Genomic DNA, 14,759 nt, shown 5'->3' with positions numbered 1-14,759 from the left:
ATATTGCAGGATAATCAGATAGTCACAGAATATTTCTTTTGGGAAGCAGCCGGCTAATGTGGTTTAGCACCTCTGTTCGATATGGCAATGAAGGCAGCTCATGCGGTCATACACAAAGCAAATGTCACAGGAAGACTGCAGGGATTGGGCGAAGCTCGTGATGCTGATGCAAGGACATATGATTAACTGAGTGAGACGTAAGATATGCAATCTAATCTCATTCCTTCATACAATATCAAAGCATCTTTCGTTATCTTGGCAAAGAATCCCAAGGACTCTTTATCTCAGTGGTACTGTCTGATAAAAAGAGAGGTCAAACTGGGGTGGAAAAATACAGGGAAACCAAACTGTCTAAGGCTCAACACTAACACTGTAATACTGTGAACAGAGAACTCAATGTCTTACATTGAGTGAACATAGTTTAATACACAGTACTTATTGAGCTCCTATGGCTGAGCTGACCAAACATTGGAGCTGTCTTCACCCAGAATCTGAATCAAGAGATTTCTCCAATCCATTTAACACCATCTTGTCTGGCTTCAAAATAAGGGGAACCACCTCAACCCAACTCTACTCTCTTGACTCCCCTCAACCACTGTGAGCAAATGCACCCACAATGGGGTACATGAAACCTGACGTCTCCATTTACTACTTCAACTCCCCTGGAAAGTGGTGGATGCCAACACCTCAGGTCAGGCACTTCACATGAGCCGTGGCGCTATGACTGTGGAAGACCGTGTGGTCACCACGACCGCTGAATCATCCTTCATTATGGCATCTGTGGGGACTGCCTTGGTCGTGCCCAATTTAATACAGCACACAAAAGCAAACTGGCATTTTTTCAGGTAAGTGCCTCCTCTTAGAGAAGAGCAATGGGAATGGGAGGATTGGAATAACTGACTCAAATACACGACAGTAAAATGGACCAGTGTCTGTGGAGAAAAGGAAAGGTATGATTTACAGATCTCATGTCCAGAAAAGGAAATATATTGGATTTTTCAAATTGTTGGAAAATGGTAGTTTGAAAACAGAACAGTCCTTCTCTGTTGTCGTGATAGACCACTCCTGACAAGCTAGCTCTGACAACACTGGCTAGCTGCAGTAGTATTAATGTTCAATTGATGCAATTTAACTTCTTAGGCAGCCGCTGATGCTTTCAGTTGCCAGGCAACCCCAAGGTGGCTGACTGCAGCTTAAAGAGACAGGAATCTTTCAAACCAGAACCGGTGAACATACCTTTCTAACTAAGTCTTACACTCAGATTTGCTCTTTGTGCTTAAATGTCAACCTCATTCATCTCAGCTTCTGATGTGTTTCAAGTAAATCCTAATGACACATTGCTTGGCTGCATTGTTTTACAATGTGCTATGGATATAGCAAATGGGAAATATAGGTCATGCTAGAATGGAATTCACACCAATTCTAACATTTCTGGACCCTGCCTGAACTATTTAGTACCAAAAAGTATCCAAAATAAATGCAACACATTTGCTACTCAGTTGTAAGAGAGACTAATTGTTTTTGGGTGTAATCTAGGTGTAGTAAGTACAGTAGGTCAGTCAGACACATTGCCAAAATCTAAGCTTCTGATCTTGCCAGACTGGAGCAGTACACTGTGACATTTAAGTGTCTCCCAAATTGGCCAATAGATCTTAACCTGTCTGGCCAGACCAAGACTATACAGAAACAGATATCTAGAAGGTTGTCTGGGTGTAAGAAATTTAACTACGGAATCTTTGATGTGTCACGCTTACAATAGGCCTACATGCATATTATTGGTCACTGATTATTATATTATACGATATTAAAACAGTTCTTTTAATACAATCTTTACTGAGAGGAAACATGAATAAATCATCTGTTTGGACAAAAACAAAATTAGGAGGGATATTCAAAGATGACTGAGCAACCAATCCTGCTTCAACGGCCCAGTACCTTACAAGCATAACTTCCCCTCCGCCTTCTCCTCCTCTCCCCAACGTCTGTGTTCGGAAGTGGTGATGACACAGATATCGGCTGCAGACATCCCGTGGCTCTATTTTGAGCTCAGCAGACGTAATTTTTCAATTATTTATAGATTCAAAGATGGGAGATATTTTGGAAGGGAGGGCGGAGAAACAGTAAAGTATAGGAAACACACAGGGATTCACATTGGGTCTAAAGGTATTGAACTGGTGTTGATGAGCTCCAATGTTAAGGTATCGGGGAAGATTAAAAAAGGGACTGTTCAATTCAGCTCTTATACCTGTCTGACAATAGGTGATTACATTCAGTAATCCACCTACATAGTAAAAACTATTGTAAAGTAGTATATAGATACGACAAATTAGATCATTGTTTAACTTTAGGCTACAACACAAGACAATTTATTGGGTTTATTTGCCTTTTTGTCAACAGCAACTTCTGAAACAATTAAAGCTCTAAAGATGTCATTTCAAATGCCAATTTGAAATGATTTCAACTGGTTTAGACTTGCCAATGTATACAATCAATAATGATAATTACCATTTAAAATACATTGTAAAGTCACCCTTCATGTCTATTTAAATACCTGTATCCCTACAATAAGCTTCATACTAATATAAAGACATGCCGAACATTTCTGGACAGATAGGGTTTGGATTTAATCTTGTTCTCCCCAAAGCCTATACACAATTGAGCTTAAAGATGTTTCTGCAATATGATCCATTCACCGAGGGTATAAATAAGACAGTGAGAATGGGACGATGTTGACAATGTATACTATGACAAGTTGTCGATGTTTTATCACCTGTGGTTAAGAATTACGCTGAAATTGGTGAAGTTATTAGAAAAGTTAGACATGATGAAGTAAAGGCTAAATGACAATAGCCTCACCCATCAATGGTCTACAAAGATGAGGTTTTAGAAGGCCTACAGTGTAGGCAACACCTGGTTGTCTTTTCCTGTATTCTTAACAAATGCACCTGTAATAATCAAATGGATAGGCTGCACTCCAAATATGCATTTTGTGTGGCTATGTGTTGTTTACTATATATCTGGAGTAACTCAAGGAACAAACATGGATGAATCTATTGTAATAGTAAATAAAAACATACATTAAAATAGAATCTCAATACACTTGAGCAAAAACGTTAAAACTAGAAAAACAGTTGATAGCAAGTAACTAGCCTATAACGTATGCAAATATCATTTAGCCATCAGAGCATGATCTTAGAATAGCAAACCATATGTGCAACGACATTGTGCATCGGATACCTGTGGTTCTGCGTGCAAGCGTACAGGCAATTAAATCAATTTAGCATTTAACAAGGAAATGCAGTCAAGAAAAAAGGTGACTTACACCTTTCATTGAAATCCCTGTATTCAGAGCTTATAATAGACTGTTTAACAGGGATATGAAGCACACTCACCTCTCGTTTCACATTCCATAATAATTTCTCTTTAAATTCTTCATCTGTGGTCGAACCCATGGCTCCCCGTTTAGTTTGACAGAGTTAAAGTGACTGTCCGCGATAACGTATTAGTGCTTTCCGCCCTTTAAATCTTCTATTTACTTTTACCTCCCTTCTTTCTTCTCACAGAAATGTGCTCCCTGACAGCTGGACGTTGACGCATCTGTGTGCCTTCGCGGTGCATTGGGAGCCATCTTCAGTTCCCTTCGAATGACGCCAGCGGGGTAGGACCCGCCTCTTTCCCATTGTTGATCAATGGGGTAAATCACTTCACGCACCTCACGCTCAGAAGGCAGCTCCCGGCACCATTGACAGGGAGTTATTTATAGCAATCCTCCCTCTGTGTGAGGCTCGAGTTATTGAGGTGTTCTGAGCATTTAGGTAGACTCGATGTATTTGTACTAGACAGTCCTACTCACAACCAGGTGTAAAGAGATGTGTCTACTCTATGGCTCTGCTCACAACCATACACAATATCTTACACATGGACACTATCACACCCTACACCTCGCCTGTTATGGATAGATGTACACAGACAAAATATTTGCCCCTACTCATACAACTGCAACTGGGTTTTTACAACACACACTTGCATCACTTAGCCTATTGTGCAATATTACTTATTCGATATCTAAACATTATTTTGTTATTTTACTGACTGTACAAACATTTTCATCTTTCCCCAAATAATAATGACGACCAAACAGTCGGATGTTTATTTTCTACAGGATAACTAATTACACTGTTCCCAGATATAGAAATGATGTAATGTTTGGATGCAGTAAAAATAAGTCTGTGTCGTCACACCATCATAATATACCGAATAACCTGCAACATTTGGAACATATTCGAGGCTTCTCGCTTGTGCCCCCGTGTGTTCGAAAATTGCATGTTGTTCTTCCGGAAAGTATCTATTTACGATAGTATGTTAATATATTTAATGTTTCTTCCTGAACAAAATAGCAAGCACAAAAAAGCTTTATTCCAGTACATAGCTATTGCACCTGTTAAAGCACTGTAGGTCTACGTCACCTTGTTTGTGCATCGGCTGAGTTAGGGTTGTGGCGGTAGTTATTTGATTATGCTTTCTTTTGAGGATTTTCACGAACTATTTCAGCACAAGAAACAGTTTATTTTATGATAAATGTGTATATCCTTTTCAGTGGGTATTGCTGCCTGCAGTCATACAGTAAGTTTTCACTAACTGCATTTGAGGTCGGTTTCTTATAATTGGTTGCTGTTGTCCATATAAATAGAATACAATGTAGCTCATGTTGACAGCGTCACAATTTACCCAGTACAGAATAATATGTAAGGTTCATTTTAATTAAATGTGTTAAGACAATAAGAAAGAAAAACACAGATGTGGTAAAAGTAACTCATCATTTCCTAAGAATGGTTCAAATATTATTGTAGATAAATACAGAAAAAAAGACTGAATGTGGAAAGGATTCAATTTGATAGTCAAGTCACACACCAGGCAAATGCAAGAGAGCCACCATTTTGTGCCAGAGATCACTAGTGCTTTGGTAGGTGCAGTGACGAGAGAATGTTGAAGTTGTCCCCCCATGTTGATGAGGTTTTAGTGTCCCAGCGGCCTGTCGTCGTAGGTGCTGTGCCTCTTGACATGAATGCGCCGTACCCGCTCTCTAACCTCCGCCCCGGGCCCTGGCCCTTCATCCTCCTCACTGTGCGAACCACAGTGGGCGTGGTGGCGACGGGTGGCCTCCAGAAGTGTGTTGTCTGGAACAGGGAGTGTCTCGTACAGCAGAGCGTTCAGGGTCTCCTCGTAGACGCGTGCCTCTGGGAACTCTACCTGATGCAGACAAAGTGGCCAAGTTCAAGTCTTTTATTGTCAGATGCACAGAACAACACTGGGCACTGAAATTCTTAGGACAAGACAACGCAAAGCAACCTGGCATAACATAACATACAAGTACACAGAACATAAATTACATTTATAATAAGCAAAAATAAAGTAAACCTCCTAATATACAATATTCAATACAGTATGCTAAACCTCTAAATACACATAATAACCTATACTAACCTTAAAAACCTATACTAACCTAAGACAAGTGAAGTAAAAAAGGCCAGTGTGTGAATGTAAAGTCAAAGTTAAAGTAGGCCTACATAGCTTCAAAGCTTGCATGCTAAAAAGCTTGTTTAGTTTTGTTCATGTGTTTTGGATAACGTTTTCTGTAAGGGCACCAAAATGTTATAACCAGCACTGACAGTAGCAAGTGATACCTGGAGGACATGGGAACATTGTACAATCTGATTGGTTTGTTTAATGTTGTGTTGAGCTCACCTTGGTCTGCTTCTTCTCCGTGGCGTAGACGATGGAGGTGCAGCACACTTCGGCCAGCTTGCGGCCCTGTCCGTAGAATGACCAGCAGCAGATCTCGTCACCAATCACATCTTTGATGAAGAGCACGCGCCCATTGTGGCTCAGTGACAGCCGGTCGAACAGCTCGATGTTTTTAAGCAGGTTATCATCTGAGTTACTGCAGGAAATAGGTGAGTCAAGCATTTAATTTGAATCACTCAGTGGGGGTGTACTGAGAGCTTGCGGATATCACGACGTATATTGGTCACTTACTAAATTAGTCCTTGTGAATTAAAATGATCTAACTGTCAGTAAAGGCCACTGTCCACGAAATGGGAGCCTTGAGCCTGCAGGAAATACTTATACGTGCTTACCTGGTGTATGAATACTTGTTGTTGCTTCTGTTGTACACAAGCTTCACCACAGGCTAGAAAAGTAGTGTTTCTTAATGAATTATTTTCAATTTGTAATACTTAACAACATGAAGAAATGTTCTTAGCGAAGTCCTCCCCAATACACCATTACACCAATGGCTTCAGAGAAAATACCAAGTTTACTAGCGCTCACCTTTGCACAAGCCTGAATGAGCCTTTCTTCCTCCTTGACAGAGGTGACCACAGGGATGACACACAACGCTTGCTCCTTATCGTCCTGTCATTCAAAGAGCACGCTGGAGTTTAATCACAGAGAGATCAGTAACGGAAGAGTTGACAGTTACTGGTATTAGCTAAGAAGACACAAATATTGGAGGCTTGAGTGTGATGTGATACCTATGGTGGGGGTCAGGTTAAACGTAGTTGGTCAAATATAATGGTGGGAAACCACTGGCCTCAAAATATTATTCAAAAAACTGATTCATGACACATTGAGAAAATACATTTAAATTATTTTCAAAACAGCAGTGGCTAACAATCCAGTCATATAATTGGTAGTCTCCATGGAAACAACAAATATCCTCACAGAAAATGTTAGTGGTAGTTCACATTGAGTGCCAGTGGGGATTCCCAGGAATATCTGTCACTTAGACACATGCCCACTGCCACAGATGGCAAATAAGAGCTATTGTTTTCCATCAGCCACAAACACACACGCACGCACACACCAGTCCAAAGCAAATAACGTTTGGACATCTGGGGAGCCTTGAGCTTTACAAAGAGTAATGTTCAACTCAACTTTGAAGACAAAGAAACTTGACCAGGTCAAAGAAGTTAGAGAGGACAGCTAATGACACATACATCACACAAACATACCTTATGAAAGCAAAAAACAGCAATTATGTATTGTTGCATTATGTCCAATATAGGATGAGAAGTATTTGCAACACTACAGAGTTCTTTGTGTCATCGTAGGGTGAAAGTAGCTTGTAGCCTACGTTTCCAGAGTAACTTTTGTATTTTAACCCTTAGTATTCCTGTTAGCTTGCTGACATCAAAGCATTACCTCTGGTGCCCTTGTAACTGTGGTTAGGGGACAACACACACAAGTGCCCACACACACACATGCATGCACATACACACACACACACACATGCAATGTTGTTTCTGAGACAATGACCTGCAAGTTGTTCTGGCACAGCTCCACCAGCCCCTGAATGAGGTAATACTTGGCCTCTGCCAGTAGCTCCAAGACCGCCTGCTTGCCCTTTACCAAGGTGACCGTGCCCTCTCGTAAGTAAGAGAGAATGGTGCCAAAGTGTTTCCCACAGCGGTCTATCAGGATCCAGCCTGTACAGGTAGAGATAGAAAGCATGTAAAGAAAAAACATACAACATTAGAGGCATCTATTAAAGTCAATTAGAAACCACAATTGAATGATTTACTATGCTTTGGATGATTATTATTCTATCTTGGCGAACATAATGAGCCTTTGTGTGTCACACACATTTCTAATAATGATCATTAGCTAGACTTAACCAAGGCAAAGGTTCTTTCCAAAGGTTTTGCCCTTGTAGACTTGGGAAGAAAAACTTATGTTTATATGCATCCTGCATGTGTTTGCTATTGACCATGCGTTTTAACCATTCTCACCTTCCCTGTCGGTGAACACCTCTTTCTTGCCACTGAACATGGCCTTCAGCATAGAGTCTTGCTTTGTCAGCACCTGCAGTGTGGTGTAAAACAGGGTCCCTCCCACGTTCAGCCGAACATACTTGTTCCCCAGACCCACCGCACCTCTATTACTGAAAGCCTTGATCTTGGAACATGCCAAAAGCGAGGGTGGTGGGTGGGAGCCAGCCTTGGTGTGAAGTTGTTGAAGGCAGCTGTCCCCAGACATGTCCCTCTGAAGGTAAATGACCACCCTGCAGACGGAGGGCCGGATGTCCCCCGCCGTGGTGACAGCTACTGGGGATGCCGCCACAACCTCTTACTGGTCGTCCAGCTCATACCTGCCAAATCATCCATGCGACAATCACTAGTCAATCAATAGTTTAAAAACAGCTCGCGTTATCCAGCTAGATTAATGCCATATACTGACCAGCTAGCCATCTACTGTACTTAACTCAAAAGGATTTCACACTAGGTAGCTGGCACATCGTAGTATTAGTCCAACACTCGATGCTAACATATATCATGATAGTCTGCTCTACGAGCGATTGATCTATCATGTGGGATAATGTGGGTAGCTGAGCTTGCCACTACCAGCTAGCTTTCTGCAACACCCTGGTAGCTAAATCGTTACGACTACTTACCAACAATGTCCTTTTATCAACTTTTGCTTCTACTCGTTTAATTTAAGTATGGTTCTTCTTCTTCTTTGTTGATGTTATGGCAGATTGCTACCAACGTTTATGAGGTACAAGTGTGCTACTGTAGCTACTAGAGCTAGCTACACTACTAGTGCTACTAGTCTACTAATAGAACTTTACAAACAGTAACGCTAGTATAGTGAGACTAATGATTTGCTAGCTGTTCTTGCATCACATAACCGTTGACATACACAAAAGTAAGCTAATATTACAGTAGATAAGCCTGTTAGCTATAATATAATTACTCCACGTCTGTCGATAGTTAGCAACTAAAAAGTTTGGACAGAGTTGCTAGCTTAGCTGGCTACTAGGTCAAAGAGAGTGGAGGAGGGCCCCGTTACTACAAGTCCCACAAAGCATTGCAAATCTACACGATTGTAGTTAATGTCATGTCAACTAAAACAACTGTTTTGTATGTAAGATATTTGGCAAAAGGGGCACACACATAATGAATTCAATTTTAGTAATTTTAGTCAATTTAAGTAATTTCGTTTTTGCAAAATATATTTTCCGGAAGTAAACGAAACATTTACCGGAAGTGTCTACGAACAAAGCTGTTTCCTTGGCAGCAGATATAGTGCAAGAGTTTACTGGCTATGCCACAAAACAATCGCAACCCTGTTGTCAATTTGACGTAAAAGAGGTGTGTATATTAAAATATGTGTGAAGTGTTTTGGAAATTAGTGCCTGTCACTGTGCACGCTTCATAACGTATAAGCCATGTCGCGCATTATTGAGTATGTCTGACGACGTGGCTATTTTATCTCGACTGTAGCTAGTTAGCTACTGTACTGTACGGTACTCAATAGCGGAAACTAAACGCAAACTTGCAAACTAGTACTCGTTTTAATAGCGACCAACAAGCGTAGCTATGCCTGTATATAGATAGTCTAAATACATAAATGTCAGTTTCTGATATTCTGGTAATTAAATGTGTGTACTATACACCAATGGCTTTTTAAAAGTATGTGTTAGACTGCGCCTTTTTAACACTCCTCTTTCGCGACTCATTTATTTGATAAATGTACCATTGGCCTTGCCCCTAAGCTATATTTGTTAATCAAGGCTCAGGAGATTAGGTGAGAGAAGACAGAAAACGAAGGACCAGAAACCATTATAGAGGATTGCTATAGCATCCCTTTCATTGCTTTCTTAAATACAACCTTCTGTCTTTCTTCAGCCGCATCCATAACCACCCCCCTGGATAGGCCTGGTGGCCATGGCGAAAGATCCGTTGGCAGAAGCTGGCCTTCATTTCGATGAACTTAATAAGCTGAGGGTCCTTGAGCCGGAGGTGGCCCAAGAGACCACTGAGCTCAAGGAGGAGTGCAAAGAGTTTGTCGACAGTATGAACCATCAGTTACTCTTATTTACTCTGAAGGACCATATATTTTCATTGATGTCTAGTGTGTTTCTAGGAAATAGGATTGCAGACAAAACTTAGCCTCATCATGCTTATTAAAGAATGTGTGAATCAATGTTTCAACGCACCTGTTATGTTCTACAAATTCATGTAAATCTTTTCAGAAATCGGCCAGTTTCAGAAGATAGTGGGAGGCCTTATTGAACTGGTAGATGAATTGGCAAAAGAGGCAGAAACGGAAAAAATGAAAGTAAGTGTTAAGACGTTGACCTTTAAACTGCTGAGTGAGCCCTTATCGGAGTGAACATGTTGTACAATTTGTCCATACACAGGCTATTGGAGCAAGGAACCTGTTAAAATCAGTGGCAAAGCAGAGGGAAGCCCAGCAACAGCAACTGCAGGCCCTGATAGCAGAGAAGAAGATGCAACTTGAGAGGTACAAGTGGGGTCTCTTCAAACATTGAGACAATTTACATTTATTTTTGAGATCCAAGAGACCTGATTAGATATGTTTGTAATTTCAGGTACCGAATTGAGTATGAAGCGCTTTCCAAAGTTGAGGCGGAACAGACAGAGTTCATCGACCAGTTTATTCTTCAGAAATGACGCTTTAAGAAAGGCCTAGAATCTGTGTATGTTTGCATTTCTGACCGTGTTTCCAGAGTGCCTGTCCAATGTTTTCTTTGAGTTTAATCTGCTAAAGGGGAATGGCTCAAATGAAGATAATGACTTATCTGTCCTCAAAGCAATTACAATGGCTCCACTAAAACCACAAAAGTTTACCCAGACACTTATTAGCATAGATAATAATAAATGATATCCTCAAGTTAATTCCATTTCACACAGGCACACAGTGACAACCTACCACCTCATTTTGGTGATGACAAGTAAATGGGGAAAAATATTTATATACAAAGCAATTTATTTATACTATTTATACTGAATAATTAGTCTGTATAGCTAGTTTTATTAACTTTTCTACCAATGGAAAAAGTACAGTATTTGCATGATACTGTTAATAATTTCAAGATCACTTTAAATGTCAAATATTGTCATTACGTGCTTGTCCTTTTACATTTGCAGATGTGTGTTCGATTCATATTGCATTCCATTTTGGTAAAATGTCTGTGGGAACACATCAAAACCTATCCCTTTTCAAGTGGCTTAATTGTTTTGGAGGTAAATAATTAACCAAACCATAAACATGTATTTTTATTGATCATCTTTTGTTCTGTTGACAGTACATTTGTTCAGCTATCATACCACCAAATGCTTTAATTATAATGTAAAATGTTCTCATGTTATAGATGGTAACAAGGTTAGAAGACAAACTTTGTCAAAGATGAAGTATACTTGAATAAAAAGGATTAGCACATATCCTTTTGTTTTTACGTAATTTTAATTTCTACAAGTGATATTGAAAATGTATTGATCTCTGTAAATGATACATACTAGTACATACATTATAGCCAATCAAAACACATGTTTACACATTTTATAAATTATAAACATGGTAGGCCTACAACAAATTAAGTAGGTGGTTGGAATAGCTATAAGATATTGGCAAGTGTTCAATTCTGGATACATGCTGCAGCCAAGTCAAACTAATTATGTGATGCATTGTGGTCCTACATGTTTCATCAAGAGATGTCAAATGCATGCAGCAGTATAGCTGTTCACTTGCTCTTTACCTAACACGGTTCTAAATAAACAAAATGTGTGTCCTGGTTATGCATGAGGACCAACTATAACCACAAACCCTGCTAACCCTATTCTAATCTCTCACAGATGCTAAAGGTTAATTCCAGACTGGCATCCTTTTGAACCGGAAACTTGCACTCAGTCCAATGTTATGTGTTGGTGTAGCATAAGAGCTTTACAGGTCAAAGCTATACATTACAAATATCCCAACATTATGACTCAACTGTATATATATATTTTGTAAAACAAAATCTATTTTTTTTAAAGTCATGACTTTTTTGTTGTTGTATTAGTTACACAATATTCAAATGTAAAGGGAGCCTATACAGCATTTAAAACAATGACATTGTAAATAAGTTACTTTCTGTAACTAACATTAAAGGATTATAAAGACAGGTCCTTTAAAAAAATAAATCATCTTACTGCACACAAGATTATTTCAATCATGACTGTTTACCAAACTACGTTAATTACAATAGTATGATAATAAATAAAAACATGTACAACATGAAGGTAATGTCGTATACATCATATTTTATTCAAGGCAATTACTTTTATTTTTCTAAGACTAAAGTGGTCCAGCACTGAGATGCTGGATAACAATGGCTACTTTCTGTGCCCTATACATTCAAAAAATGTCTTTCTAGTATTACAAAAGGCGGATGTGCAGCAAAGTCCTGGTAGTCAGGCCTATCTATGGTCAGGCCTAAAAGCCTTCTGACTGGCCCGTTTTGGAGCACTGTTTTACTGTAGAGCCCAAGTTGTCAGCCAGGCAGAAAGGATTAAGGTGGCAGTACTGAGAGAAAAAGAAAACATTTTTATGCCAAATGCTACACTTTATGAGTTTAACCCTATTAACCTTTATTTAAACCTCATTTATTTGCTTTCACTTCAGAGTGAGATATTTTCTGTACTACTCTTATTTTGATTTGAACACTTTTAGCTTAGTTTGGACTTAATTTATAACTAAAACGTGTAGAAGTAGTGGATAGACTGAATTGACAAGTGTTTTTTTAGACTGGATTTAGCACATGGAAGAAGTTTGCAGTTACCTGAGGTGTTAAATTGTGGCTTTCATCAGGACAATCCAACACCTGGATACTGAAGTCAGGGATAAAGCGAGAGCACTGAAGAACCAAAGCCATCTCTGCATCAACCTGGATTGCCTCGTCTTTCTGCACCGCAAAGTAACATATATAAATTTGAGTATTTAGCCCTCAAAGTGAAAAGACATCTTTCCTATCAATTGAATCACACGACCATGTTCTTATTATGCACATGGTTTTAGGCTGAAGAGTAAGGTATGGAAACTTGAACCAAATGCAAATGCCATCCCTTGTGTAGTATGAGACTCGTAAATTATGAATATACCTTAAAACAGTGTGAGGAATCAAAGTCAAGTTGGTTAGGGTAGTCTGGCACAGTCCCTTTATAGGTCACCATTGCATTGGCCTTACTGGTGTTTTGGGGTAACTTGAAGAGTCGGTAAGTGCCAGATGCATAATTAATATCACCTGTACAAAAAATGTATAAGACATGATTCAAGCTTGCTTTGATGATTATGTTCATGATAATAATCAAATATTTTATACGAAAATTCTCAAGTGATAATACCTGCTTTTTTCTTAAGTTCACAATTGTGGACCATGATGTGACTAGCTGTGACCAGATATGGAGTGCTGAAGCCCACCTCTTGCACCAATGAGATGAAGTCTTGCCAAAACAGAGAACCGCCCATTCCTTCTCCTGTTTTATTATAGCATGTCAGGTGGTTTGTCATGTTGTATGTGCAATTACTTTTAATTGATTTTGATCCACGTCTCAAAAAAATAAGAATGAATTTCTTATTTATAAATGGAATGTGCCCTTTTACCCCATAGAACTGGATCTTTCTTCAAGAGGTCAGGTACAACTTTGCTGGCATACATGTCACTGAAGTACATTTCACCACCATCCTACAAGACATACAGAAAGAGAGGCAGACATAAAATTGTGTTTCCCTAGTTGGTTGTACAGTAGTACACAAACAGCACCATGAGAAAGATTTTTGACAAAACAACTCTCCCCTTGAGGACATTGTAGGCTTCTTGGAGGACGGTTTTCTTGTCAGGGCACAAACAGATCACACAGTTGGACCTATATGAATGAGTAGGAATATAAATCAAGAGGATATCTAATTTTGTTTAGGCTACATTGTATTGGGAAATCTGAGAATGTGTTTTAGGATAAATAAATAAAAACATACACTATAATATCTATTGTGTCCTTCTGTATTCCTGCTTCACCAAGCTTCTCCATATATCCCTTCACAAATGAGGTATTAGGATTTGCATATCCAAACTTCTCCTGGTGGTGCTGGATATATTTCTGTGACGCAAGAATCTATAGAGAACTAAATCATCAAGACAAAATACGCATACGAAAGATTATAATGATGGATGCATATTTGCGTAGGCAGTACCAGATTCTCAGTCATATCAATGCCTGTGACATGGCCACTTTCTCCAACCAGTTTACTGAGAGCATAGCAGTCTCTGCCAGAACCACTGCCGAGATCCAGGATTCTGCAGCCTTCCAGCTTCTCTGGAACTGGAAGACCACAGCCAAAAAACCTGAAGAAGTTTGGTGCAAGAGCATTAATAGCCATCATCGGCCAGTATCAAACCAAAGATGCCCTTTCAAGTGGTCAGTTCCACACTGACCCCTCAGGCTAAGCAGACTAGTTGCTTCTGACATTTATAGACATCGTTAAACTTAATTGATTGCATCTACCTATTGATTGATTGCAATACCTTTTAGTAACTTCTGGGTGAACAAGAGCAAGTGCATTTACCGCACTTTTGGGTAATGGTCGACAGGGTAAAGTGCAGGCAGCATTGGTTTGCAGATCACAAGATGACTCCAGCCGAGTACCATAGTATTTCTGCCAGGAACAAAAAAGCACTGGCATATAATAAGTCAAGCAGTTATGTAGGCCAACAATAGTTAAATGATTCTACCAACCTGAACATTTTCGTGCACTTCAGTAGTCATGTTGTTACTTGTCGCGTTTTTATAACTTTGATAACTTGTGTGTGTGTGTACAACCACTTAGCTCAACTTTGAACTCTAAACGACGACCTCCGGTATTTACATCCGGGGTTTGAAAGTTTAGCACGTATATGCTTTACGTTTGCAGATCTTTTG

General features: G+C 39.5%; 4 protein-coding genes across 7 annotated transcripts in view; 1 reads left to right on the top strand and 3 right to left on the bottom strand.

The window, feature by feature from the left end:
- sgsm2 (small G protein signaling modulator 2) overlaps positions 1 to 3,634 on the bottom strand; it is a 42,392-nt gene extending 38,758 nt beyond the window's left edge. For both annotated transcript variants that reach the window (XM_062473140.1, XM_062473141.1), the window contains exon 1: positions 3,393 to 3,634. In XM_062473140.1, coding sequence (XP_062329124.1) covers positions 3,393 to 3,452 — 60 coding nt within the window. In that variant the 5' untranslated portion in view covers positions 3,453 to 3,634. The remainder of the gene's footprint in view (positions 1 to 3,392) is intronic.
- Positions 3,635 to 4,732: 1,098 nt separating this feature from the next.
- Positions 4,733 to 8,861, bottom strand: tnfaip1 (tumor necrosis factor, alpha-induced protein 1 (endothelial)). Its single transcript, XM_062473344.1, has 7 exons — positions 8,453 to 8,861; positions 7,791 to 8,149; positions 7,318 to 7,487; positions 6,331 to 6,414; positions 6,138 to 6,190; positions 5,746 to 5,941; positions 4,733 to 5,250 (listed from the first exon to the last, which is right to left on the bottom strand). Exons 2-7 carry the CDS (start codon positions 8,035 to 8,037, stop codon positions 5,017 to 5,019), a joined length of 984 nt encoding a protein of 327 aa, XP_062329328.1. The 5' UTR covers positions 8,038 to 8,149; positions 8,453 to 8,861; the 3' UTR covers positions 4,733 to 5,016.
- On the top strand, positions 8,162 to 11,249 carry ift20 (intraflagellar transport 20 homolog (Chlamydomonas)). 2 transcript variants are annotated; one of them, XM_062473346.1, is made up of 5 exons: positions 8,162 to 8,478; positions 9,673 to 9,855; positions 10,037 to 10,122; positions 10,205 to 10,308; positions 10,397 to 11,249. In XM_062473346.1, the coding sequence occupies exons 2-5, from the start codon at positions 9,729 to 9,731 to the stop codon at positions 10,476 to 10,478; spliced, it is 399 nt and encodes a 132-aa protein (XP_062329330.1). In that variant the 5' UTR covers positions 8,162 to 8,478; positions 9,673 to 9,728; the 3' UTR covers positions 10,479 to 11,249. The 2 variants fall into 2 exon arrangements, with proteins under 2 accessions (XP_062329330.1, XP_062329329.1); XM_062473345.1 differs by lacking the exon at positions 8,162 to 8,478 and adding an exon at positions 9,027 to 9,152 and having other exon boundaries at positions 9,690 to 9,855.
- Positions 11,250 to 12,092: 843 nt separating this feature from the next.
- On the bottom strand, positions 12,093 to 14,722 carry zgc:153372 (uncharacterized protein LOC767695 homolog). 2 transcript variants are annotated; one of them, XM_062473342.1, is made up of 10 exons: positions 14,577 to 14,722; positions 14,366 to 14,496; positions 14,035 to 14,185; positions 13,819 to 13,955; positions 13,642 to 13,709; positions 13,447 to 13,530; positions 13,188 to 13,319; positions 12,945 to 13,087; positions 12,626 to 12,748; positions 12,093 to 12,369 (listed from the first exon to the last, which is right to left on the bottom strand). In XM_062473342.1, exons 1-10 carry the CDS (start codon positions 14,604 to 14,606, stop codon positions 12,280 to 12,282), a joined length of 1,089 nt encoding a protein of 362 aa, XP_062329326.1. In that variant the 5' UTR covers positions 14,607 to 14,722; the 3' UTR covers positions 12,093 to 12,279. The 2 variants fall into 2 exon arrangements, with proteins under 2 accessions (XP_062329326.1, XP_062329327.1); XM_062473343.1 differs by having other exon boundaries at positions 12,272 to 12,408; positions 12,547 to 12,748.
- Positions 14,723 to 14,759: the final 37 nt, after the last annotated feature.

This window comes from Osmerus eperlanus, chromosome 11 (genome assembly GCF_963692335.1).
Source record: "Osmerus eperlanus chromosome 11, fOsmEpe2.1, whole genome shotgun sequence".
Lineage (NCBI taxonomy): Eukaryota > Metazoa > Chordata > Actinopteri > Osmeriformes > Osmeridae > Osmerus > Osmerus eperlanus.
This window is presented reverse-complemented; position numbering and strand designations above follow the sequence as displayed.

Coding starts and splice junctions, on each gene's coding strand:
- tnfaip1 (XM_062473344.1), bottom strand. CDS start 8,037: ATGTCTGGGGACAGCTGCCTTCAACAACTTCACACCAAGGCTGGCTCC. Junction 6,415..7,317: donor TGTGCCAGAACAACTTGCAG/GTCATTGTCTCA, acceptor TTTGAATGACAG/GACGATAAGGAGCAAGCGTT. Junction 5,942..6,137: donor AACAAGTATTCATACACCAG/GTAAGCACGTAT, acceptor TATTTCCTGCAG/TAACTCAGATGATAACCTGC.
- ift20 (XM_062473346.1), top strand. CDS start 9,729: ATGGCGAAAGATCCGTTGGCAGAAGCTGGCCTTCATTTCGATGAACTT. Junction 9,856..10,036: donor GTGCAAAGAGTTTGTCGACA/GTATGAACCATC, acceptor AAATCTTTTCAG/AAATCGGCCAGTTTCAGAAG. Junction 10,309..10,396: donor AAGAAGATGCAACTTGAGAG/GTACAAGTGGGG, acceptor TTGTAATTTCAG/GTACCGAATTGAGTATGAAG.
- zgc:153372 (XM_062473342.1), bottom strand. CDS start 14,606: ATGACTACTGAAGTGCACGAAAATGTTCAG. Junction 14,497..14,576: donor AAGTGCACGAAAATGTTCAG/GTTGGTAGAATC, acceptor TGTTCCTGGCAG/AAATACTATGGTACTCGGCT. Junction 13,531..13,641: donor AGAAGCCTACAATGTCCTCA/AGGGGAGAGTTG, acceptor TGTATGTCTTGT/AGGATGGTGGTGAAATGTAC.